Source organism: Cavia porcellus, unplaced genomic scaffold (genome assembly GCF_034190915.1).
Source record: "Cavia porcellus strain 051 isolate PalLab524CR breed Dunkin Hartley unplaced genomic scaffold, mCavPor4.1 scaffold_1, whole genome shotgun sequence".
In the NCBI taxonomy this organism is placed as follows: Eukaryota; Metazoa; Chordata; class Mammalia; order Rodentia; family Caviidae; genus Cavia; species Cavia porcellus.
The window spans coordinates 48,999,198-49,024,846 of NW_026947484.1; the positions used below are offsets into that span (position 1 = coordinate 48,999,198).

Sequence of the window (25,649 nt, forward strand, 5' to 3'; positions counted from 1 at the left end):
GTAGGGATATAGATCTTTCTCTAAAAGGAAGGGGACCAAGAGATGGAGAGGTGGGAGGAGAGGAAGGAATTAAAAAACAAGGAGGAAAGATGCGTTATTCACAGGTACCAACTCCCCACAAGGAGGTAAACGCTGTGGACTGCAGACATATACTAATAAAAATTTTAAAAAACAAGCACCTTGGTCACATTTAACAAAACTAAGAACTCCATCATATGAGCTAATTTCTAGCCTATGTTAAAGGTTTTCCTGGTTGTCCCCAAAATGTCTTTGATAGTTATATTTTCAAACTTGGATGCAGTCGAAGAGCAGACCTTGCCCATGGCTGTTATGTGCCTTTTGTGTCACTTAATCAGGGACGGTCCTTCTGCTGTCCTTCCAGGGAAGTTATGTCAGAGAGTGCCCTGCTTTCTGCATTTGCCTGATCTTTTCTTCATGAGGTTGCATTAAAAAATGAATGAATAAAATATCTATGTATCACCCACATACCCTACCTTCCCTCTCCAGCGTAATTAATGGCTGCTTTTATTGAATGTTTACTCTATGGTAGGTACTGTTTTAGGAAACTTAAGTAGTCTCCTCCTAGTAGCAATGAGGCAGATTCATTTCCAGTAAAACTGAGGCACAGATTGGGAAGGGACTTGTACAAGATCACAGCTAGTGAGTGACGGGGCTGGATTCTGAGACCTAGGATTCTCACTCTAGGTGACTTTGTAACCACAAAAACAGTCACATTATAGATTTTTAAAAACATCATTTTTTTAGGCCAACACATGTAAAATTGATTTGTTTCTTTTTATCCCTGACAACTTAGGATAAGCATTTTCAAACATACAGAGGCACTGGAAGTATTAAAAGGGAATATTTATAAACTCACCACCTGTGTTCCACGATTAATGTTTTATTCATTTATCACATGTTAATTTATCCACCTGTCCCTCTGTCCATTGGTCCATTATATTTTGAAGCATTTTATCAGCTATAACTCACTATTAAAAGTAGGTGCGTCAAATTCAGTGTAAAGGTTTCTCTATAGACAGGTATCTACCATTTGCCATTTCAAACTGCTGAAATTAATATTTTTGTATTCATGCCTTATAGTAATGATGCCTTTACTTCAATAGGGTAGATTCCTAAATACTAGATTGTCAGGTGTTCTACATAGGTGAATCTACTCATTCAGTGAACACCAGCTCAAAAAGCAATAGGTCTGCAGTGTCTTTCTTAAATTCCCATGTTGGGAGCCGCAGCCCCGAGCCCGGTCGCCTTACTTGGCGGACGTGAGGCCTGTAGTAAAGAGTAAAGCCTGAGGTAGATTACCCCTCCCATCGAGCACGTTAGTTTCCTGCTTACCGCGTAAGCAACCCGCTCAACAATATAGTCTGCCTGGCAACTGATGATGTTAGCCAATCAGCTTGCCTTGCTTACTTTAACATGATTGGACACTGTATCCGTATATATACTGGTGCCACCCCTGGGGGGGAAGAAGAAGCCCGGAAGTAGAAGCCCAGAAGGAGCCGCGGGGAGCGGACCAAAGGAGGCTTCGGCTGGGAGCGATCCCAGGGCAGGCTGTACGGAGAAGAAAAATAAAAGAAAAGGTTGTCCACTGCCAGACTTTGTCGTGTGTCCTTCCTGCCGGCCGGGAGCGACATCGACATTTGGAGGCCCGCACGGGGACTGATCACCCCCGAGACGTGACAGCGGACAACGCTCCAGTACAGAGCTGCGAGACAGGTGAGTTGGGGATAAGCCTGGGCTCTGGGTGGCGCGCACCTACAGGGCTTCTAGACTCCCCTCAGGCTCACGCGTAAGTGGCGGATTCCTTGGGCCTCACGCGGTGAGTAACATATTAAAAGATGGGAAACATGCTAGGTAGCAACACTAAGAGCGAGGGTGGTTGTGGAGAAAGCTCTCAAGAGCTTACAAAAGTACGCAGGGTATTTGAGCAGGCCCAGTCAGGGAGCTCCCGAGAGGGGCCCGTCAAGGGGAACAAAGATGCTAAGGAGAAGGACGGGGCTCTAGCCTCGGAGTCGTCTGACTCCGAGGACGAGGGAAAGTTGAATGGCAAGGAGGCCAAAGAGACCAGCTGTCAGGAGCCTAAGTCGCTCGATAAGGAGTCGCAGGGTTCTTTCCCAGCGTCGCGCCGTGAATTGCGCTCCGCTCAACTTGGTCTGCGGAGGAGTAGAGAGCTCCTGAGCGCTCCCCGGCGCGAGAGGGAGGCGAAGCCTTCCGCCCCACCTTGGGGGCTGTTCCCGGAGGCGATCCCTCGCCGCGAGGCGGCCGCCCGGGAGCTCCCTTCCCCTTCGCCAGAACAGGAAGTGATGCACGGGCCCCCATTTTCCGCCCAATCATGGCCGCCGTCTTATGCTCCGCCGCCGGCGGGTCGGTATTTTTACAGGCGGCTTTGGCAGGGGGGACGTTTGTCTCATGAGGTACATCCACCACCTGGGATAGATAGTGGCCCCTACGGGATATTTCCTGTACAAGTAGCTATGGGCCAGGGACGTAATGCATGGGAGCCTTTTGAGATAAAGCAGATTAGAGAACTTAAAAATGCAGTTACAACCTTTGGGCCGACTGCGCCTTACACCATTGCCATGCTGGAGAACCTGTCTTCTGGGCCCCTCACCCCCGCAGACTGGATTCAGCTGGCAAAGGCGTGTCTGCCCTCGGGTAGTTACCTGGATTGGCGAGCCTGGTACGCAGAGTTCTCTGCAGAGCAGGCTGAGAGAAACGCCAGTCGGGGAAACCGGGGGTGGAACAAGGAAATGCTTATGGGAGAAGGTCGGCACGCTGATGATCAGACTCAGTTCCCCGGCGCTGTCTATGAACAAATCAATGCCATAGGGCTCCGCGCCTGGAAGCAGGTAAGTGGTGCCGGAACAGCCTCCTTGTGTCTTTCAAAAATAATTCAGGGTACCACAGAGCCATTTGTTGACTTTGTGGCCCGAATGCAAGATGCTGCCGATAAGATATTTTCTGATCCGGGAGTGGCTCGACCGCTGGTAAGGCAGCTGATTTTTGAGCAATGTACAAAGGAGTGCAAGGCAGCGATAGCTCCTCATAAGAACAAGGACCTCAACGCCTGGATTAGGATATGTAGAGAGATAGGGGGGCCGCTCTCCAACTCGGGAGTGGCTGCTCTCCTGGCCGCGGCTGTACAGCAGAGGGGACCTCGCGGGTTAGAAGGGGAATGTAAGGCTAAAGGGTGTTTTGCCTGCGGGGAGCCAGGACACATTAAACGTCATTGCCCAAACAATGCAGATGCTAGGCCTCGCCCTAGGAATGAAGAACCATATGTTTGTGGGCGATGCAAGAGGGGATCACACAAAGCTGAGGAGTGTAGGTCGGTCTTTGATGCTCAGGGCAACCGTATTTGTGGACGAGATGCTAGAGAGCCAAAAAAACGGCCAGAGGGGGCCCCCTTCACAGGCGGGCCCCCGCCCCAGAGACAGGACAGCTCAGGATGGCAGCCTTCAACAAGGGCCACCCCTGGGTCAGCAGGTGTGGACCTCAGTGTCGCCTCCAGACTTATATTAGTGCCTGATATGGGTGTTCAAGTGGTTGAAACCACCTTTAAGGGACCGTTACCCGAAAATTCCATGGGTCTGGTGATCGGGAGATCCTCCACGGCCCTTCGGGGTCTCATAGTAGTCCCGGGGGTCATAGACTCAGACTACACAGGACACATTAAAATTATGGTTCAATCTCTTGTGGGTACTATGGTAATCAATAAAGGAGACAAGATAGCGCAGCTCTTGCTGCTCCCCAGTCTCCACAAGAGATTCCCCTCAAAGCAGAAAATTAGAGAAAGTCAAGGTTTCGGTTCCTCAGGGGAAGTTTTCGAGGGACTCCATATAATACTCGATAAAAGGCCCATGCTCTCACTTAAGGTCAATGGCAAGAATATAACAGGGCTCCTAGACACAGGAGCTGACCGTTCCATTATCTCTAGAAAGGATTGGCCCTCCAACTGGCCCACCAACACTGCAGATAACACGCTGCAGGGCCTGGGGATGGTGTCAGCTCCTCAGGTTAGTGCTTCAACCCTGCTCTGGTGCGATGAGGAGGGTCATCAGGGCCATTTCCAACCATTTGTGTTGCAGTTGCCAGTGTCTCTATGGGGAAGGGACATCCTCACTCAGATGGATGTCACGCTTACGTCAAACTGCTCCCCCCAGGCTAAGGATATACTCAGGAACCAGGGATATACCCCCGGCAAAGGCTTGGGCAATGCCCTACAGGGTCGGACATCCCCAATACCAGTAGAGAACAAAAAAGGTAGGCAAGGGCTGGGTTTTTCTTAGGGGCCGCTGAAGAAGCTCTCCTACCCACTTCGATCAAAATCACCTGGAGGTCAAATGATCCGGTTTGGGTACCTCAGTGGCCCCTGCCTAAGGAGAAGCTATTAGCCTTGTCAGAAATAGTCAGTACACAACTTAGATTAGGACACATTAAGCCGTCAACCTCCCCATGGAACACCCCCATTTTTATAATTAAGAAAAAGTCTGGCAAATGGAGGCTGCTCCATGATCTAAGGGCGGTCAACGCGCAGATGCAGTCCCTGGGGGCGGTCCAGAGGGGGCTGCCAGCTCTCTCAGCCATCCCTCAGTCCTGGCCAGTTTATGTTATAGATCTTAGAGACTGTTTCTTCTCAATCCCCCTGCATCCAGAGGACACTCATAGGTTCGCCTTTACTTTACCCACCATTAACCAAGAAAGCCCTGATCTCAGATACGAGTGGATAACGCTGCCCCAAGGTATGGCCAACAGTCCCACTATGTGTCAGATTTACCTTGATTCCCTACTGGCCCCCCTACGGAAATCCTTTCCCAAGATAAGATGTGTGCATTACATGGACGACCTTTTACTCAGCGGCAGGGACCCAGACATGCTAAATAATATGCTCGGCCAGTTGGTCGAGGCCCTGAGACAAGCTAATCTGCATGTTGCCCCCGACAAGATTCAGGGAGGAGAAATGGTGACCTACTTAGGCGCGAAAATCTCCCCTATGCTAGTCTCTCCACAGAAGGTCACCATTAGGACGGATGGCGTTAGGACCCTAAATGACATGCAAAAGCTATTGGGAGACATTAATTGGATTAGGCCATATTTACATATACCAAATTCAGATCTCAAACCCCTGTTCGACCTTCTAAAGGGAGACCCAGATATAGCCTCCCACAGGAGGCTCACTCCTGAGGCAAGAGCTGCCTTACAGAGAGTGGAAAAAGCCTTAGGTGGGGCTACCTTACACAGAATTGAACCAGGGCGACCCTTTGATGTCTGTTTGCTACAGACTAGTCTACAGCCCACAGCGGTGATTTGGCAGAAAGGACCATTACTGTGGATACACCCTAAGGTCTCACCTGCAAAAGTCATAGAGCATTACCCGGAGGCAGTCGCTTCATTGGCCCTTGAAGCGCATGATAGAGCTGTCCAACATTTTGGCTCAGGACCACAAGCCATCCGAGTACCCTATACCGCCAGCCAGATCAAGACCCTGGCTGCCTGCATAGATACGTGGGCCATTCTGAGATGTGTTTTCCATGGGGATATAAACAATCAATACCCTAAAGACCCTATCTTGTTATTTGTCACTCAGCACCCTATAATTTTTCCAAAGGTTACTGCCTCTGAGCCATTAGTCCCAGCAACTACAATATACACAGATGGCTCCAAGACGGGGATAGGCGCCTATGTGATCCTAGGCAAGCCCCCGGTTACCATACAATTTGAACCTGATCAGCCTCAGGTGGTGGAACTGCAGATCGTTAAAATGATTCTTGAACGGTTCTCAGAAGCCATTAATATTGTCTCCGATTCTAGGTATGTGGTCAATGCTATGCAAGTGCTTGAGACTGCCGGTTTAATTAGATCCACTTCCACAGTGGCTGGGCTGTTCCTGTCTATCCAGACATTGCTTCAGAACAGACACCATAAGGTCTTCACCACCCACATACGAGCACATACATCCCTGCCGGGGCCCATGGCACAGGGGAATGCGGCTGCTGATACTGCCACTCGCCCGTTATGGATTTTTACCTTACTAACACCAATCGAGCGAGCCCGTGCCTTCCATGATAAGTTTCATGTCAATGCCAGGACACTAGCAAACCATTTCCATGTTTCCAGAGCAGATGCACGAGATATCGTGCGACTATGTGACTCCTGTGCCACATACAAACCTGCCATACCGATGGGAGTAAACCCTCGAGGTTTGATCCCTGGTGATGTTTGGCAGATGGACATCACACATATACAGGAGTTTGGGACTCTTAAATATGTTCATGTTTCCACAGACACCTGTTCTCACGTCATATTCGCAACAGCAGAAACAGGTGAAAAAGTGTCTAATGTGATCAATCATTGCCTGGCGGCTTGGGCCGCATGGGGCAAACCAAAAATATTAAAAACTGATAATGGACCAGCCTATATAGGCAAAGCCTTCAATGAGTTCTGCAAAATGATGGAGGTTCAATTAAAACATGGTATCCCATACAATCCCCAAGGTCAAGGAATCATTGAGAGGGCTCATAGAAGCCTCAAAGAAATTTTACAAAAACAAAAAGGGGGAGTAGGCCAAGGCCTGGCCCCAAAGGCACGATTATCCATGGCACTATTCACACACAATTTTTAAAATTTAAATAATGATAATTGCTCCCCAGCCGTGGAGCACTGCAACCCTTCCCCCAACCATAAAGGGTGGGTGAAGTGGAAAGATGTCCTGACAGGACAATGGATGGGCCCGGATCCAGTGGTCAGCTGGAACCGAGGCGCGGTTTGTGTTTTCCCACAGGAATCGGGACGAGAACCACTGTGGGTACCGGAGAGACTGACACGGGCCACAAAGCCCTCGACTGAAGATCAGACCTGCCCTACCGGAGATCCATCACAGACCAACCAACAAGATGAATAGAAATAGCGGTAGCCCGAAATGGACAAGAAGATCCTCAGGCATATGCATGGCTCGCTCGCCTAGCCTACGACCGAGTCTAGGGACGGTGAGCTTCCCACACTCCTCCTCTAAAAAAATTATGACATAGCTGGGTAGGAGAGTCAATGACGGGTAAGAGCGTACTCCCCCAGTGCGACTCAACCTAAGCCAGGCCCTACCCCATCCTGCACGTAAGCCGCTGGACTGTTAGATGCTGCCCAGGTCTAAATTTCTCTCCGAGGGGATTTCTTTACGGAGAGAAAATGAGTGCAAGCTTGTGTGCATCCAGGTTCCATCCAGTTTGTGCCTGGCCCTAGAAAAAGGACGAGGGCCTCAGGGCCTTGGCAGACCATGGGACGGCCGACCAGGGTCTAAGCCAAGGACCTACGGTGGGCCTACACATAGGGCATAAGCCTCTGCACCCAGTCCAGGAAGGGCTACGATGCGCACATTCATAAAAAATAAAAAAGGGGGAGATGTTGGGAGCCGCAGCCCCGAGCCCGGTCGCCTTACTTGGCGGACGTGAGGCCTGTAGTAAAGAGTAAAGCCTGAGGTAGATTACCCCTCCCATCGAGCACGTTAGTTTCCTGCTTACCGCGTAAGCAACCCGCTCAACAATATAGTCTGCCTGGCAACTGATGATGTTAGCCAATCAGCTTGCCTTGCTTACTTTAACATGATTGGACACTGTATCCGTATATATACTGGTGCCACCCCTGGCGGGGAAGAAGAAGCCCGGAAGTAGAAGCCCAGAAGGAGCCGCGGGGAGCGGACCAAAGGAGGCTTCGGCTGGGAGCGATCCCAGGGCAGGCTGTACGGAGAAGGAAAATAAAAGAAAAGGTTGTCCACTGCCAGACTTTGTCGTGTGCCCTTCCTGCCGGCCGGGAGCGACATCGACATTCCCAGAAGATCACTGCTTCTGTTGGTCTCTCTCAACCTTGGGTGAGGCCTTGGGGTAGACCGCGTCCTAGTGGACGTTCTCGTGCGTACGTGCACATGTGATGCGTGTGTGAGAATGCAAGCATTTCATGAGCATACTTTGGGGAGATGTTGAAGAGTCCAGGCCTCTTCTTCTACCTTTGAATCCTCTATTTGCCTAGCACCGTGTTGTAGTTAGGGGTTGTACAAAGAACAATTAGAATCAGGACATGGAGTTTATAATATTGTTTTTGGATCATCACTGGGAGTTAATACAAGAAAATGCAGGAAATCTATCCGCAACACCAAAGACATAGAATATTTAGTCAAGGGCCTAAATCCCACAGCAATGTCCCATGTGAGTCCAGATGAAGACCCAGAGCTCATGACAATGCCTCCCACGAGTGCAACTGGAGGTCCAGAGCCCACAAGAAGGACTTACACCAGTCTCTTTATGGATCCGTGTGAGGAAGACCCAAAGGTCAGTAGTGGAAGCCAGAAAGTCCATTCCAGCGGGGTGAAGGACCTGTGCTGGTGGGATGAGGGTTCTACGCTGGAGCCGAGAAGTCACACAATAAATATCAGGGCTGTCCTGAAAGACACCACAGCCATCCTCAGCAACACGGAGGCCCTGAGCTTCTCCGATGACAAGCACAGTTGAGTACTTGCCAGGAAGCCAGTGTGAAGAATTTATCCTGAAGACCAAGCGGCACACATCTTCCTCTCCAGAGCCAGGAAGCAATGCTCAATGTGAGGACCAGAGCTTCTCCAGGCTTAAACAGCAACTCATAGGAGAACCCACAGCGCCTCAGTGCAATAACGCAATAACGCCTTAATGCCCTCCTTCGCCTACTCCATCTATTTATGCTGGCAACTTTCCTCAGGTGGAGCATCTTCACTCAGCGCCCTGTTGATGTAATCAAGCTGACATTAAGTTGACCACCAGTTCTTAATCCATAACACACTGTGACTGAAACTTGATAAATATTTCTTGTTGATTGAATCAGTGAAAGACATGTTGAAGAGAAGTCCAGAGAGGATGATGACCAAACCCCAGAGTCTTTGTAGGAAGAGGAGGCTGCATCAGAGCCTATTAAACATGGCGCTGGGGGTTTAGCTCAGCAGGCGTAAGTGCCTGCGGGGCAAGTGTGACATCATGAGTTTGACCCCTGGTACCAAAAAAAGTCACGCAGGTCTGAGCTGGTTGGGGAGAAGTGCGTGTAAAGCAGGGGACTGCATACAGAAGCTAGGAAAAGACGACCCCAGTAGAAAACCAAACAGCCTCAAAAACAAATGTCATAAGCTGCAGACCCCCGTCTTATAGTACAGCGGTTTGTTCCCTTGCTGTTTATTTTGTTTTCTTTCTTTTGCAGCACCGGGGATAGAACCGATGGCCTTCGTCACACTGAGCAAGCACTCTACTACTGAGCCAGGCCTCAGGCTGGTACAGTTTCTTTAAGGTACTTTCCAACTTTAATTTGAGTCTCATCATGACCTCAGGCTGCATTAACTCATAATAGGAAACATAGAAAAACAGACCAAAAATCCTCAGGATTCTACCATCTAGAAAATATCACTGTAATTCCACCTTGATGCAATCTCCTGACATCTTGTCCTATGACATATGTAATAAATATGTGGAATTTTGCTTATATAGTTCCTTTATATATTAATTAGATATGATATGTATATAGGTATATGTCACATTTGTTAGATAAAAGATACCCATCTGTCATTATCATCTTTTTTTTTTTGAGATGGGTCTCTCTGTTTAGTCCAGGCTGGGTACCAGGATGGCCTCAAACTCAGAGAGATCCTCCTGCTTCAGCCTCCCGAGTTCTGGGATTACAGATATGTACCATCACACCCAGCCTATCATCTCAGCTTGATGTCCTGGCACACAATAAGTACTGGATATATTTTGATGAATGATTGGATGGAAGATAATTATTCACTGTGCAGATTTTAACACTTGTTAACTCCTAAGGTAACAGTTATATGTGACAGTTTTCATGCTTCTCTAGCCAACATATTCAATCTTTTTACTAGAAGCAACATATTAAAACTATATAGACACAGACTCCTCAGGATGCCTCTTAATACAATCATCTAGATCACTGAGCAGTGACTTATAAATATGGTACTGATTTTCCTGGAATCAGTAATCTTTGAAACCTAGGAGTTAATGTGACCAACAGTATTGTTCATGAAGCAAACACCAATGTCTTTCCCTCCCAGGAGGGGAAAAACAACTGGATGTTGTGAGCATTAATTCACTGGATAACAGATTTGTCTTTTGTTCAAAAGACAAATGACGTCCTGATGATGACTCCAGCCCACTTATTGGGTGCCTGTGCTAGGGGTGCCCCCAGGACCCCGCAGTCCCTGGCTAACCTGGTCCCTGGCTCATAGGAGGAACAGAGTATTTTTCAAAGAAATAAAAAGGAAAATAATGACTACAGACAGCAATCTCTCCTTTATCCTTTCTTTTTAAATTTTATTATTAATTTTCCTTTATCTTTTCCAAAAAGGATATTTTCACTCTGGTTTCAAGTGATGTGGATATTGGAGAACTCAATATCCATTTTTAAACTATCAATAACCGGGCATCTGGTGCCTGTAGAACAAAAATCCATATCTAAAACCAGTCTTTCTATGTAGCTGACCGCCTCACTTTACTTCTTCCACTCTCTTCTCATCAGGAAAGAAGGCCCAGAGGCAAGGGGGTCTCGGGAGTCCAGAGAAAAGTAACCCCACCACGTCAACCTTGTATCCCTTAATGAAGAGTTCTTCCACTAGATGGCGCTATTTTCGCTTCCCGCGTAAGTGCCTCGGGGATGGGTTTGTGGTGTTTTGTTTTTCAGTTTTCTGTTCCTTTAGTAAGCAGCAGGTGACGGTAAGTTATTGATGTTTCTTTGGTTTTTCCTATTTCACATTTACCCTTGGGGACTTCCAAAAGTCCCTTTGCTTCGTAGGGCAAAGACACACCCCGAGCTGCAGCTCACTTTTCCACCTCCGGGTGGAAGTCACTGCAGAGGACAAAGCTCACTGACAGCCTTGTATGTCGTGTGTCGGGGGAAATGATCTCTCACACCTCTCTGCCTCTATGGTAATAAAACAAAGCCAAAGCAAAACATTGACTGCAGAATTCCCGTTTTCTAAATAGGGCAATACATTCATTAAATGATACAGATATCTTTCTTGGTTGGTTAACACTCTCTGCTAAGAGAAACTTCGAAAACTTTGCAGCTGCCCAAGACCCTTTCAGTACCTTGGTAGGTGCAGCCACCACCCCAGTGCTGCAGGAGTTAAATCCAAGGAAGGCAGCAAGAAAACACTGAGATCCAGGGACTCAGGCAGGAGTTGAGACACAAATGTGAACCAGTGGAATTCTACTCCGGATGCTTTTTCTTCAAAATATTAATTCAGGAGAGCAGGCCGGGCTCAGTCGCGGAAGAAAATGTTGGAGAACTGAGGTTTGGCTCTGCTATCGCCCAGATTTGGTCATCTAAATCCTGCTTGTGAGTACTCAGCTCACTTTAGAAGTACAGCGGTTTTTAGGTTTGGGGATGTTTTTACCCAATCCTCTCCTTTGGAGACTAGCAGGAGACAGCCTCCGGGACGACGCGGCGCCCCATAGCCCTGCCGGCCTCTGCCCTGTGCGCGCTCCAGGTCCAGGTGAGGCCGGGCCTGCGACTCTGCCGCGCCGACAGGTGGCCTTGCCCCGCCTCCCTGTCGCCCTGGGCGGCGCGCACAGCCTGCTAGCCGGGCACAGCTCCCGACCTAACATGCTGGCCTCTTGCCCTGGGACTGCGAGGCAGAGGCCCTGGCCGAGGGTGGTCGCGCCAGGCTTCCTCGCGCTGCAGGAACTAGGGTCCCGCGGAGCCCCGCTCACTGCTCCCTGCCCTCCTCCGCCAATCGCCCCGGCGACCCCCGGGTCCCATCCCAGCCCCGAGCGGCGATGATCCCGGGTGTCCGCCGCCTGCGGGCCACGACGCTCGGCCACCCACGGGCTCCACAGCGCCGACGGGTCACCCGTGTTAGCGAGCCACATTCCCAAGGACAAGCAGCGGGTGGCAGCACTGCCCTTGCTCCGGCGCCGTCCACGTCCCCTTCTGCCCCGGACTCGGGAGCCTGCAGGGCTCGGCCCCTCCTGAACTCGCGGGGAAGCATTCACTCCGACCCCTCCTCTTCCCCAAACTTCGCCGCCGGGCTTCCCTGTTCCCCCAGCCCGACCCTCTGCGCCCGCTGGCTCCTCCCACTCGCTGCCCTCCTTCTCCTCCTCCCTTGGTCCCCACTGAGGAATCCGCTCCCCCCGCCGGGTCCGGGATCCTCCCCCCGCGTGCCGCCCCCGCCCGGCCCGACCCCCTCCCCGCGCGGCGCTCCTGCCAAGCCCATGATGTAATGGTGTATGTTAATCAGGAGCATGTGGGGAGCTCCGGCTCGGGCCGCTCAGTCCTCCGCCAGCCGAGCCCGGAGGCAGCCGGCCGCCGGCCGCACCGCCCCGCACCCGCCGCGCCGCTCGCTCCTTGCGCCGCGCGCCCCGACGGCATGGCCCGCGGCCCGCACCGCGCGCGCCCCCAGCCCCGCTGAGCGCCGCCGCGGCCCCGGACCGCGCATGGGGCTCCGAGCCGCCGGGATGAGCCGCGCCGAGGTGAGCCACGCTGCTCTCCGCCCCGGCGAGAGCCTAACGGCCGTGGTGGCCTCATCCCGGGGCGTCCCTTCCGGAGGCCCCCAGAGCCCGTCCGTCACTGGGAGAGCCCGCGACGCCGAACTTGCTCTTCTGCTGTCGTTGGGGGGCGTGCGATCCGCGTTCCCCGCGGGGCCGCCCCACCGCGGGGGGAAGCAACCCCGCGAACTCGGTGGTCCCCGCGCGCCGCGAGCGCCCGTCACAGCGTCGCCTGGGACGGGGGACGCGCGGGCGAGGCGCGGGGCCGTACCGACTCGCCCGTAGGCGGCGGCGGGGGCGGGATGCCTGGAGCACACACGCGCGCACACGCGCGAGCGCGCACACGCACGCAACACCTCGGATCGCCGGGCCGCGGCGGGGCCCTGAGCGAGAGACCGAACGAGACCTCCCTGGCGGGCGGGCTGGCGCAGCGCGGGGGAGCCGGGGCTTCTGGCTGCGCCGCCGCCCGCTGCGCGCGGAGCTCCGGGTGGGGAGAGTTTATTTTTGTCTCAAGCTGCTGCCGCGGCTGCTCACGGCCTAAATCCAGAGGGGCGCCTGGCGGTGGAGATGCTGGCTGTTGCTGTAGATGGAGCTGCAGCCGCTCGGCTGCTTCTCGGGGAGGAGGAGGGAGGAGGAGGAAGGAGAGTAGGAGGAGAAGGAGGAGGAGGAGGAGGAGGAGGAAGGAACTCGGGCTGCCTCTGCCTCCGCCTCTGCTTTGCATTAGCCCACCCCACCCCCGCGCCCCTTGGATGCAGCCGCATTGCAAGTTTTCCGCGCGGGGAAGGAAGAGCCGCTGCTGGGCAGCCGGTCGCAGGCGCAGCCCCCGAGGCCGCCGGGCGGGGCGCGCGCGGGGAGTACCAGCCCCGAGCAGCCGCAGCAACAGGGAGCTCGGCTCCCCTCCCGCACCTGGGCGGGCGGCTTCAGAGCCCTTCCCCGCGCGGGGACGGCCCATCGCCCGCAACCCGGCGCCTCGGGGCTGTGGAATTTCGAGGGGGGCTCCTCCTCCACGGGACGCCCCCACGCACCCCGCCCCGCACCCTCGGATGCGCTGTCCCCGGCAGCTCTCTGCCCGCCCGCCGAGCTCTCACTGCAGCTCTCTCTCCTTCCAGAGCTGATCGCCGCTCGGGAATGCGGGAGTGAAGGGTCCGACTGCCGCCCAGCGGGAAGGAGTCCCCAGGACGCCGGAAACCACCATCCCGGAGCTTTCAGGAGGGGAGAAGAGAGTGCACTCTTTATTCAGTTGTGTGCCTTGCCAGAGATTTTTTTTTAAAAAATCAAAAAAAAATTTTTTTTTTGAAAAGAAACATTTCCGTGCCACTGTCTGTCATCGTCCCTGGGAAAATCAGCCAGGAGCAGCGGAACATCCCTGAAACCAGACGGCCTAGGCAGGAGGCGTCCAGGCAGTGCCCGCAGCGTCAGGCGCCCGGGCCACCTTAGCACCGGGACGCGTCTCCGGAGGGGCCTGTGGGCCTGCGGCTCCCTCAAACTTTGGGGTCGGCGGGGCTGGCGAGGGGGCTTCATAGATCGAGGACAGCCCTCCAACCATGATGTTTCGCGACCAGGTCGGGGTGCTGGCGGGCTGGTTTAAGGGCTGGAACGAGTGCGAGCAGACTGTTGCGCTGCTGTCGCTGCTTAAGCGCGTGAGCCAGACCCAGGCCCGCTTCCTCCAGCTCTGCCTGGAGCACTCGCTCGCCGACTGCGCCGAGCTGCACGTCCTCGAAGGCGAGGCCAACAGCCCGGGTAAGTGTGCTGCCACCACCGCCGCCGCCGCCCCGCCCACCCCGGGCCTCGGCCCCACCCCCTCCCGGGACGGCGCGGCGCGGCCCCCCGGGGGACCCAGTCCCGCAGCGCGCGCGCCCCGGACCTGTTCCTGCCACCCACTCACCTTGGCGGGCCGCGTTGGGGTTTTGTAAACTCCTCAGGCTGTTCTGTGTGGTAGCTACGGTAGCATGATTGATTGATTTTTCTCTCATGCAGTTTCCCGGGAAATAAGTAAGTCAGGTCACGTAGAGTCTGGATTTTCTGGGTTTGCCCCCCCCTCCCTTCTTTTGGGCAGTGTGGCTCGCTGGATTTCAGCAACCCATGAAGAAGCCCGGACTGGACTGTCCACCAGCTGCCGAGCTTGGGTCAGGCTGCAGGAAACGCACCTGAACGTGCAATTTTAATATCCACCCCTAACCCCGTGGACATTATGTTTTGAAGGTTCGCCTTCTTAATACTATGTAGATAACGCCACCGACTATCAAAATGACATTTGCAGCAGGCACGGAGGATGGGATACACTCACTGGCCATGACGTTATCTCTACGGATAGGGATCTCGGAGGCGCTAGTGTGAATTGGGGTTCCACAGTGTTTTCTGTTGGGAAACTTTCTTGCATGGAACCCAAGTGTTTCACCTGACTAGCTGGCATTTACAGACACCTTGAGTGGTATAGAAAGTGAACACATTTAAAGGTCCAACAGTTTACCGTTGTTTGGCGAGGGTGGTGACAGCTTGAAATGATATCCTTAGCGGTCAGGGGTGGCTGGGGTGGAGGGAAGGTCTTAGGGTCGGGAGTTTGGATGCGGAGAGGGAAAGCTCAGTTCAGCACGCTGCAGCAGGAAGGTGAACAGAGCCCCCAGTGTTTCTGCAGAGAAAAGAATGCAGGGTCCTCTCTCCCAGCTGTTCTGTGTTAGAGGCAGCCAGGGCTACACTGCCTGCTATTGATTGGGTCACTAGGTCTAGGCCAGGGGCAGGGGCTGGGGAGTGTGTCTTTTCGGAGTTGCCAGCGCAGTAACGGGGAGGAGAGGCGGCCTCTTCCTCATTCTTGCTGCCTGGGGTGGCCCTCCTGATGCTGAACGCCGGAGGATGGGTTGTTTCCATATATAGCATCCTAGGGTGGAAGTGACCGCTGGAAATCCTGGCAGGCCTTTGCCTGACTGCATCCACAAGATCCCACACTGCCAAGTATGGAGGGTGATTCGGAGGGAGCCCATTCAGCCCAGCCCACACGCCACTCACGAGGGTGACAGCAGCAGGCAGGCAGGCAGGCAGGCCGGCCACCTTCCCTGGGGCTCTATGTTTATAAATAGCGGAGCAGCCAGCGCCTTCCTGAGGGATGAGGAAGGGGTGATACAGCCCCCTCTTCGCTTTCATGTCAGCAGTGGTTAACCTGCTTCGTTTTGCTTTCTTGGGTTTGAAAAACAAGGTTACATAAACCTTTTCGTTAAAGATTTTAAGTGCAGTTGTTTGCGTAGAGCCTGACTTCAGCCCTCTTAGAACTGTTTAATGGGAACTGGTCTGTATGTAACTCAGATGGAGGAGCAACATTTTTTCCCCATGAGTAATGGAGAGGATATTCCTCTCCCAGTATCGCAGCAATCACGTTAGCTAAGAAAAGCAAGTAGACCTAAAGTATTAAAAACACATGGCGGAGCTTCGACACACAGAACTATTCAACCTCTGCAAGGTTGGTTTTTTTTTAAAAAATCCTTCGGTGGTTTTTCCCCCCACAAGCTTTTATAAACCTTTATTCATTTGTATAAGATACCTACTTATTTGTGCTGGGAAGTGATGTAGATGCACAAAATGTAGAACCATTATGTAAGGCAGGCACCGGTTTCCGGTTTCTGGATTAATCGTTCCACCTAAATATTTTGCCTGGCTGGAAACCTTCGCACTTAATTTTGTTGTGCGGCTGGGATAGAGATTCACTGGGGAGCTCCTCGGAGGCTTTGACTGACTTTTGGACGATGGGAATCAGAAAGAGCATGGAAATTTGTCAGTATACCTCTTGTGCCTGTCTGCGTTTCTGGAACTTGATTGAGAAGCAGGAAGGAGGCAAAGGTGTCTACTTAGCAACCAGAGAGGTGGCCCAAAAATCCAGAGACTACTTCAGACTCTCCCTCAGGATATATTTACCGTGACTCTAGGCACAATCCTAGCATTGCTTTGTTTTTTTTTTTTTTTTAATTTGAAAAGTAACCCACAGGACATTAGAAATAGCACCTTTCAAATGAAGAGAAGGTCTACCATAGCCAGCAGTGAAACGTGACCCCTGATAACTGTTCAACTAGATAAGGATAGAAAAACTATAGCTTTTGACACACATTTGGAGCAAAAGGCCTGACACCTTGGCAGAAACCCTGAATTGACCCTCCAGGATCCCTTTGCAATCATGTAAATCAATACTTGCTATTTATGGGTCATCACGGCAAGCTATCTAAAGAATACATTGATGTTAAACAGAAAGAATTCTTAGAAGATAGGGAAATGTTCAGTATACTTGGAAAATGTTTACACTGCAGATATTTAACCTCCGAAGCTGAGTTGGTGCATAAAGTTCTTACCAATTCAGAAAAAGAGGCTGTGTAGAATGAGTCATTCATTGAACTGCTGGGATTTCCTGTACCCAAGTCATCCTATTATTTATTTTGCCTGATGTGGTTGAAACACACACACACACACACTCACATACTCTTCTAGTGGTTAGAGATTTTAAAAACTTGATGAATGAGAAACTTGATATCTGGGGCTCAATGCAGCATAATAAAGAAAAGACAGGGATAGGGTGAACTTGGTTCTGTTCTCTGCAGAACTGAGTTTAAATGGAGAGATTGCTCTTAAACATGGTTTGTTTGAGATCTGGAGGATGTTGACAATAACTTACTTTCTTCAGTGGGTTGAGAATCTGGCAATTCACTGTTTCATCTTTCACCTCAGGTTCATCCTCATTGGAAATGCAAAGAAAAGAATTGTCTCAGTCCCTACTTAGTTTGCATCTTGACTGTCCCCCGAAGGGCCATGGGTTAAAGCGAGGCTCTTTTGGCAGAAGTGGGGTTTGGGGTGCGTCTTTCGGTCATGAGGGAGGGGTCTGCCCTTGAAGAGGAGATTGGACCCCTTTCTCTTTTCCTCTTTGTCTCCTGGCCATGAGTTGAATAGTTTTGCTCTGCCTTATGTGTCCTGATAGAGCCAACTGATCACAAACTGAAGCTCCAAAAACCATGAGCCAAAATAAACCTTTTCTCTTTATAAGTTATCACCTCAGGTATTTGATAACAGTGATGAGAAGCTGACTGGTGCAGTCCCATGGATTTGTATGTAGCCTTCACCTTGGCTTGGCAATGGGTACTGCTACAGGTCTCCTCTCTAAGTTTTGGCTTCTTTGTAGAATGCTCCTGCCCTTAACTGAGGGCCCTTTGGCCACTAGCCCCACATCACCACTGCCACCTCTAGCTGGGCTCCTTTTGCAGAGAGTGATTTCTGGGAAGAGCAGTTCATTAGATCCTTATAAATAGCCAAAATGAAATTCCCCAACTTTATCTGTGATTCTTAAAGGAAAAATAGGATGTGGCATTGTTTGTGACTTTTGTCTTAAATGTGAAATACATTTTGCAGTAAAAACAGTGTAATAAAGATTCACAAGTTAATCCATGAAGACTTTTAAGTCAGAAAATAATACGTATTTTGTGGGGAATTGTGGTGTTTGTATTAATGGCAAAGATATTGTTGCTCATTTCCAGTTAAATGTGGGAGAAAGGTTTATCTGAAATAGTGGTGCAGGAGGAAAAATGATTGTGGATATTGGAAGGAACTCATAGGTGTATTTGCAAATATAGAAGGCTTCTGTACTGGTTCTATGATTTTTATGATTTCTCATTTCCATGGTTTAGGTATGGCATCCTCTACATTTATTTGCTTTTTAAAATCACCAGTGGGGAAGAAGGAAGGTAGAAGAGGTTTTTCTGATGATGTGGATAAGGTCTTATTTGTAGTTCTTTCGCTCAGGTATTCATCAACAAACGTTTTGTGGCAAGCTTTGTATTTCCTCACCCAGTGGGCTGCAGTGGGAATACACAGTGGCTGGTACATGATGCATAACTCTTGCTGTCGAGTAAATGACTGATAAAATAGTACAGATGCCGAAGCATAGAGGGGAACTGAGGAGTCTGAAGGGAGGGCTGCTGGGTTATTGTGAACCTAGCAGCTAATTGTTGGAGGCAGGAGGTTCAGGGAAAGACATGTAGAAGTGCCAGCATTAGACAGACAGTGCTCTGTGGAAGGGACTGGTGCGTGCAGGAAAAGCTGAGCTTGCGGTGGCTAGGAGTGAGCGGAGCGCTGGGGTCTGAGAGTCAAAAATTAGAAGCAGAAACGACAAGTGTGCAGGACTCCGCTCGCCAAAGAATTCAAGTTAATCCTCAGAGGTGACATAGAATCCAAGTAGCCAGTAGGCAGGAGCATGCTGAGAGCTAAGACGCAGGAGGAAGGGGGCACAGTGGAGTGCACGTGTGGTGTGTGAGCCGTGTGTTGTGCTTCACTTGTGTGTGGTACACGCACGTGTGTGTGAGTCGGTCCAGCTGGGTGTGTGCATATACACTTTTGGGAAAGACTTTACCTGGCGCACACTCCGAGCTGTTTGCTTCCAACAGTTTCTCTTTGGGTGACAGTGGCATCACCAGCTTGGGGCAGCTTGGTGGCCGTCAGCAGCAGCGTACAGGAGACAAGAACCAGCTATGCTAGCAGAGGCGGTTCCTGTCCTGGGCATACTCAGAGGGCAGTGGTGGTAAACCTGTGGCCATTTATTCTCATTTAAAGCCCTGAGAGGTTCGCCATCACTTCTTAGAGGGTTTTCTTGGAACCCACATTTTGAAATCTATCAGAGTGGGGCTAATTTGTGATCTTCTGTGTTTGTATCTTTCCAAGGAGGATGATCAATCTCATGATTGTCTAGAAGTTCCTCGTTAGTGATCCCCGTAAGGATCTGTCTTATTTTTAGATTCAAGCTTGATTTTCATTCGTATTATTTGTAGTATTTTGAGGAAAATACAAATAGTATTTTCCTCAACTGTCAAAAACTTTTCATTTAAAGGATTATCAAGGTGCGATGGGGAGTAACTTGGAAATCCAAAAAGGTGTGGATCTGCTGTGTTCCACCTCGCTTTGATTTTGTTGTCCCTCTCCAGCATGGTGAAAAAAATATGCAACCTGACTCAGGTTCCCCAAGTAACTTGTCAACACTTGTTTCTTCTTCTTTAGTCGGTAAATGAAAAGAAACCACTGGGTTGAGTGAGCTTTCGGGGTTGTCTTTTCGCTTAGTGTGTTGTTATTTTCTTTGGTTTGGTCTGGGGTCACTGCACAAGGTCCTGATGGTCAGCTGTTGCTGGTCACCCACAATCCTACTCTTTGCTGTGAATGAGTCAGATGTGGTTGTTTAGCCACTCAAGGGCTCAGCTGCCACCGGGTGTGTGTTATAAACAGCCCCCATCAAAGCGAGAGAAAGGCAGACAAACTTCACAGCAGTCAAATGATCTTGTTTACATTTAAATAAACAAGCAAGGGCAAACCAGAGGCTGGGAGGGCTAAGATATAACTAAAAACTGCCTGGCCTGTTCTGCAGGGTTGTGATTTTAAGGAGAATTGAACACACAGAAAGGAGGGACGCATTGCTTCCCCTTGACCCCAGGAAAAGTTGGGCCGTTTTTGTCCACCAGTGAAATGCCTTGCATAACCTATTTTCCCAGGGAAGTATAGGGCTTGTAGAAAACACTCTTAATACAATCACTACTTTGAGTTTGTAGCCCGCTCCTTCCTTTTCATCCTTCCTAATCATCCCTTCCGAGGCCTGACTGAGCTCATCTGATTCACATAGATTAAGATGCAGAATGAGACGTCTCTTCGGAGCTATTTTTTGCTCCCATGGAAGCCGCCTGAGGCAGGATTTTCCCAAAGAAAGCAGAGAACTCGCAGAGCTGGAGCTGAGAGTGCTCTCTGGCTGCAGCAGGCAAGGCCTGGGCCCTGCTCTGAAGTCTGCGCCCCAAGAGCCAACTCACAGCACCCCCAGGAGCTGGCCTGCTTCCGGGAATTCAAGCCAATTCCTGGGTTTTGTTCCTTTTCCACGTGGCAACATTTTAATACTGTTTTTTGGGCTCTCAGTTTACTAGGCAAAAAACCAAATGATTTGAGGGCCTGGGGATATAGCTCAGGGGCACAGTGCCTGCCTGGCAAGCATGAGGTCATGAGTTCGATTCTCAGTGGCAAAAAAAAAAAAAAAAAAAAAAAAAAAATCAAATGATTCTGATCAAATAATTTTTCACAGTGGATATTTCCAGCATGGCCTTAGCAGGTGATGCCTATCCAAAGAGAAGTGGAACTGGGCTCCTGAGCTCACGTGAATGCATCAGATTCCCCAGCTGAGAGCTGGGTGACATGCCAAAGAGTGAAGTAGCTGCCATCCCTCCTCTCAATGAGCTGTGCTCCAGCTGTAGAGGTAAAGCAAACACAGCTCTCATCATCAGACCAGCCAGAGTTGCTGGACGCCGAGGTTCTAATGAGAGAACGAAACAGGCGTTGGAGAGAGGGGGAGAGATTGGGGACTTGCAGACTGGGAGATGCCAGGGGAGTGGGAGTGCGGCCACTTGAAGCAGGCGCCTGCCAGTTAGTACCTCTGGTACCAGGTGCACTGGGGAAGCCACACTGTGGGGACTCCGACCCTGTGCCGTGTGCGGGGGCGGCCGCTGAAGGTTGAGAGCAGGTTAGAGACCAGAAGCCGGACATGCATTATCCAATCAGTGAAGATTTCTCTGTGAATGGAGAAAGTGGCTTTCTCAGGGTCACTTGACACACTGAGAATGACTTCTAATGTTGCGTTTAAAAATAGCGCCACAAAACATCTGCTCACTGAATATTTTCATCCCTCTTAAGTATCCATAAAATCCTGAGACTTAGGAATAGTTCTCTTGGTTCCTCCCAGTAGGATGCTTTGGCAGCGTGCTTGGATTAGAACCAGCATGAAGCAGTAACATCTAAAACACTTACGGGAAGAGATCACAGTGGCAGAGCCCTCCTTTCCCAAGTGAACATGTGTGCCGATCCCTTGGGGATCCAGTGAGGAACCTCAGTTAAGAAAGTCTGGGAGGGGCCTGACCTGAGGCTGTTATCTGAGGTTGATGCTGTGGGCATGGGTCACCTCTAGAGTGGCAAGACCGAGGTCCATAAGAGACGTAAGTTAATTTAGAGGCGATGTAGTGCAGTGGCTTTTGCGTGATGTGAACGTGCCTCTGAAGGTTTTGTTCACATGGTGTGTGGATGCTTCCTGTTCCCCACTCTCTCTGTTCCTAACTGACCAGAGACCAGTTTGAAAGTCAGTCAACAAGCATGGTGATTTTCCCACACTCTTGAGTTGAAACCCTGGTGGACAGAGCTGTGACCAGCAGATGTCAGATTGGAAGTGGGCTTGCTGCACACAGTGCAGTGCTTGGGCCACCATCTCACCTGCTGTCCCATGTCACCTGCCTGTTGCAGCCCTCATTCGAGGCCAGGTTTAAGCTGGCCCAGATGTCTGAGTGTTTGGATGAGGTCACTTGTCTTCTTCTCCCCCTCTCCCCTGGCTTGCTGTTCTGAGAAAGGTCAGTTTCAGAGTCTCTGGTTGGAGTTTTATGGTAGCTTTGTATATGGAGCGCATGAAGAGACTCCTTTATTGTGGTGGCCACGTATCATTAGAAGACAGGGGTGGAAAGGGCCGGGACAGGACAGGGTACACCTACAGTCCTCTGTGGTCAGTGCTGACCAGTGAATGCTCACCTGGGAAAGCTCTGTGGATTGTTGTAGTCAGAGTAACTCGGGATGCCAGTATGCTTCCTACCACAGAATCACTGGCTTGAAAATCCTTTCGTCTGTGTAGTGTGATCATTCATTACACTATCGAGCCTTCTGTGTATTGCTTTCTGCAATAATTTATGGCCTGCTACTTGGAACTGGTGCTCATAGCCTGGACTGAGTCTGTGCTGGAGGAGGGCAGAACTGGACTCCGTTGCCAGGCTTGTCCAGGTGTTTTGGCTGCAGAACGGCTGCAGTTTTCAGGCATCTGATGATTAGTGTCCATGGAAAATGAGACTCCTGGATATATATATATGTGTGTGTGTGTGTGTGTGTGTGTGTGTGTGTGTGTGTATTTACTTATTTAAATTTTGTTTTTGCTGATGCTGTCAACTATAAAATTGAGCTGGATAGAGCAAGAATGTTAACAGATACTAGATGGGAGAGATCTCTTCCCACTTCCCCAGTGCGCAAAAGTACAATCATTGAAATTTCTGAAGTGGCGGGTCCTGGTCCGTCAGTAGAATCTTGAGTGTTTGTGTGTGCGGCATCAATATGTACATCACACTGACTTCCATGGATATATTTCTGTCAGGGTACATGCACCAAATGTGGGATTTTGACATAGTTAGGCTACGTGATAGAGACAGCAGTGCTGAGCCACTTTGAATTTTCCAAGAAGTGAAAGATTATGAGACGGCACCCATGGCCTTGGGGTAAAGACCATTGTCTCCCCTGCTAGTGAGAGGGAAGGAGGGAGAAAGCGTGTTCCCTGCATTCATGGGTGCAGGCAGGTTCACACATCTCCAGATCAGAGCACACAGTGCTCTGATCCAAAACATGAGCACACAGTGAGGACGCAGGAAGCAGCAAAGGTTTGTAGGAATGGGAAGGGTGGGCCATGGGGAGCCAGTGCCGTTTGCTTTTTGAGTGAGGACTGGAGAGGCAGGGAGACAGCCCTGACTGTGGCTCTGCCGCATCAGGGCAGCAAGCAGGGTGCTGGGGCTGCCCCACAGCTGAGTGCCAGCTCAGCCTCTGCAAAGCCACCTAGGTCCTGATGAATCAGATGGAGAGTGGGCGGGTGTGCGGCTTTGGTGACTGACAGGTCTGCTCCCCACTGTCAGCCAGAAGGGGGGTTTCTGGTGCTGTTCCTCAGGGCTCATGTGTGCCAAGGGAGTGTGACAGGGGAGCGGGCCCAAGGTAAGAGCTGGCCACACAGTGATTTCCTTTGGGCACTGAGCTCAGGCAGCAGGAATAGGGCTGGGAGGAGAGACGCAGAGGACCGAGGCCCAAACCTGCCTGGCTGGGGCTGGTGGGGGCTGCTAGGGGCAGTAGAGCTCAATCCCTAAGGGGTGCTTCAAGGGGCCACATGAGCTGTGCCAGAGAAATGGCTGAGGGACAGGAGTTGTGGACATGCATCTGCTGGCTCCCTTCTTCTCCTGCTTGAGGGTTGCCCAGGGTGCTATGTCCCTGCACTTCCTGGTTGGCACACAGATGACTGCAGAGCCATCTCCACAGGGACCTCAGGACATGGAGTCTCAGAAGATGCAAGGCAGAAAGCTAGAGAAGTGGTACAACTGAGGCAGGACACTAGCAGGTTATATCTGTGTGTAAGCTGCTCTGAGAGCCATTGATTCACAGAGTTGTGACCCAAGGTGTTAGCACTGGCTTCGTAGCTGTGGCATTCATGGCACATCGAAGCTGGCTTTCTGTAGACTTAGAGCTCCATATGAATAATGTCACTGAGCTGTTTAATACTGCCATTCTGCTCAGGACAGACCTGCCCTGTTGGCCAGAGTGTCCCTGCAGACTGAGTACAGTTCTGTGTGCACACTCTAGGTGATGGACAGGTCAGGAGGTGGCCAGAGGAGGGTGGAGCAGGGGGACACTGGGAACTAGGGTGAGCTGGGAAGATGAGCAGAGAGCTGTCATTAGTGACCTGCAAGGTTGGCTTAGAGTGGAGGGTTTCAATTCTGTACCTATGAGGGGCGATTGAAAAGTGGGTTGTTTACTTAAAGTATCTTTTTTATTACAGTAAAAGACACACTGCCATTCCTCTTTCTCAAAATACTCCACCTCTTTCGGACCAGTGCTCTTAGCGCCTTCTGAAGCAGCTCTAACGTCCTCTTTCTTTCCCGAGTATCTTTAGTGTCCTGAATTGATTCAAAACATTTACCTTTCATGGTCATTTGACTTTGGGGACAAGCCAGAAGTCACATGGTACTGATCTGGTGGATGCAATGAATGAGGAGGACACACGGTGATGTTTTTATGAGCTTTCCCTTCCATGGATGGCACATGGCAGCAGCATCATGTATAAATGCATGTATTTATATGTATTTTTAACACATGTCATAAAGACTCAGGAAAGAGCACTTCCAGAACCCAACTACTGCAGAAAGCGGCAAGGACGATGGGATAAGTGTGTTCAAATCTAGGAGGATTTTGAGGGGGATTCAAGACAGCATTTATTTTCCCTGTAATTATTTTTAAAAAATTTAAACAGTCACTATGTATTTAGATTACCCCTGGAGGGTAGGAGGCAGAAGCTGTAATTCTTCTAGAAGGCAAGGAACAACTGGATAACGGTTAGGGTGTCAAGATAAAGTGAGTAAGTTAAAGAAGAAACAGGTTGGGTTTTATCTGAGACGATGACTTTGGCATCGGGTTGTTACACATAGAACGGTGAGTATGTCTAAGCAGGACGGCTCCTGTGTGTTGGGTGCCTGCTCCAGGCCCGCACTACCCTGCACTGTTTGCATGCGTGATCTCACTTATTCTCCCAGCAACTTGTGAGCTGGGGGAGACACAACCATGACTCCACTTGGAAACAAGCAGCTTAGCTTCCAAACCGTCTGCACCTCTGCACTGCAGGGATGAGTGGCTGTTCAGTTAGCAAAGAAGCTGTGACCTCTTGGGTGACCTCTGGAGTCCCTTCCAACCCTGTGATTGTATAACTTCTGTGCATCAGGAGTAAAGATCTAGAAACAGAACTGATTGGCCGCCACTGAGAAAGGGAGACAGCACGAATGGAGGAATAGATGAGTGGATGAAGAGTGGTCTTAAAATCCTTCTTCGAATCATTTCCAGTGTATTCCTTCTGTACTCCTTGGTTTGTGAAATACACTCCTGGGATGATTTTCAGCTCCCTCTTGAAACAGGCAGCAAGGCGAGCGAGGTCACTGTGGCGAGTAGGGTTACCGTGTTTAAGAACAGATGTCATGAACTGAATTGAATCTTTTTGTTTAGAGTTATCCAAAGGCCATAGTAAACGCTATGTCTGTCACTTATTATCAAAGATAACTCATAAATACAATTTAAATCCCCAAATCTTTTTTTTCTCCATATAGCTCTAAAAGTGACTATTGGGTATTCTTTTTATGGTACAGGTTGAGTATCCCTTATCTGAAAGGCTTTGAACAAGAATGTTATGGATTTTAAAGTCTTTTGAATTTTGGAATAATTGTATAGACATGACCAATTTTAGCATCCCTAATCCACCCCCCCCAAGTCCAGAATATTTGAAAATCTGAAACTTTTTGAGTATAA

The 25,649-nt window shown here is 50.4% G+C and overlaps 1 protein-coding gene across 4 annotated transcripts in view; it reads left to right on the forward strand.

The window, feature by feature from the left end:
* Nucleotides 1-12,368: 12,368 nt before the first annotated feature.
* Nucleotides 12,369-25,649, forward strand: part of Samd4a (sterile alpha motif domain containing 4A) — a 198,638-nt gene continuing 185,357 nt past the window's right edge. For 2 of the 4 annotated variants that reach the window (XM_063247926.1, XM_063247931.1), the window contains exons 1-2: nt 12,369-12,509; nt 13,634-14,264. In XM_063247926.1, coding sequence (XP_063103996.1) covers nt 14,069-14,264 — 196 coding nt within the window. In that variant the 5' untranslated portion in view covers nt 12,369-12,509; nt 13,634-14,068. Of the gene's footprint in view, nt 12,510-12,870; nt 13,012-13,253; nt 14,265-25,649 lie in introns of those variants that run through there. The other 2 variants (XM_063247928.1, XM_003471833.5) reach the window with 2 other exon arrangements.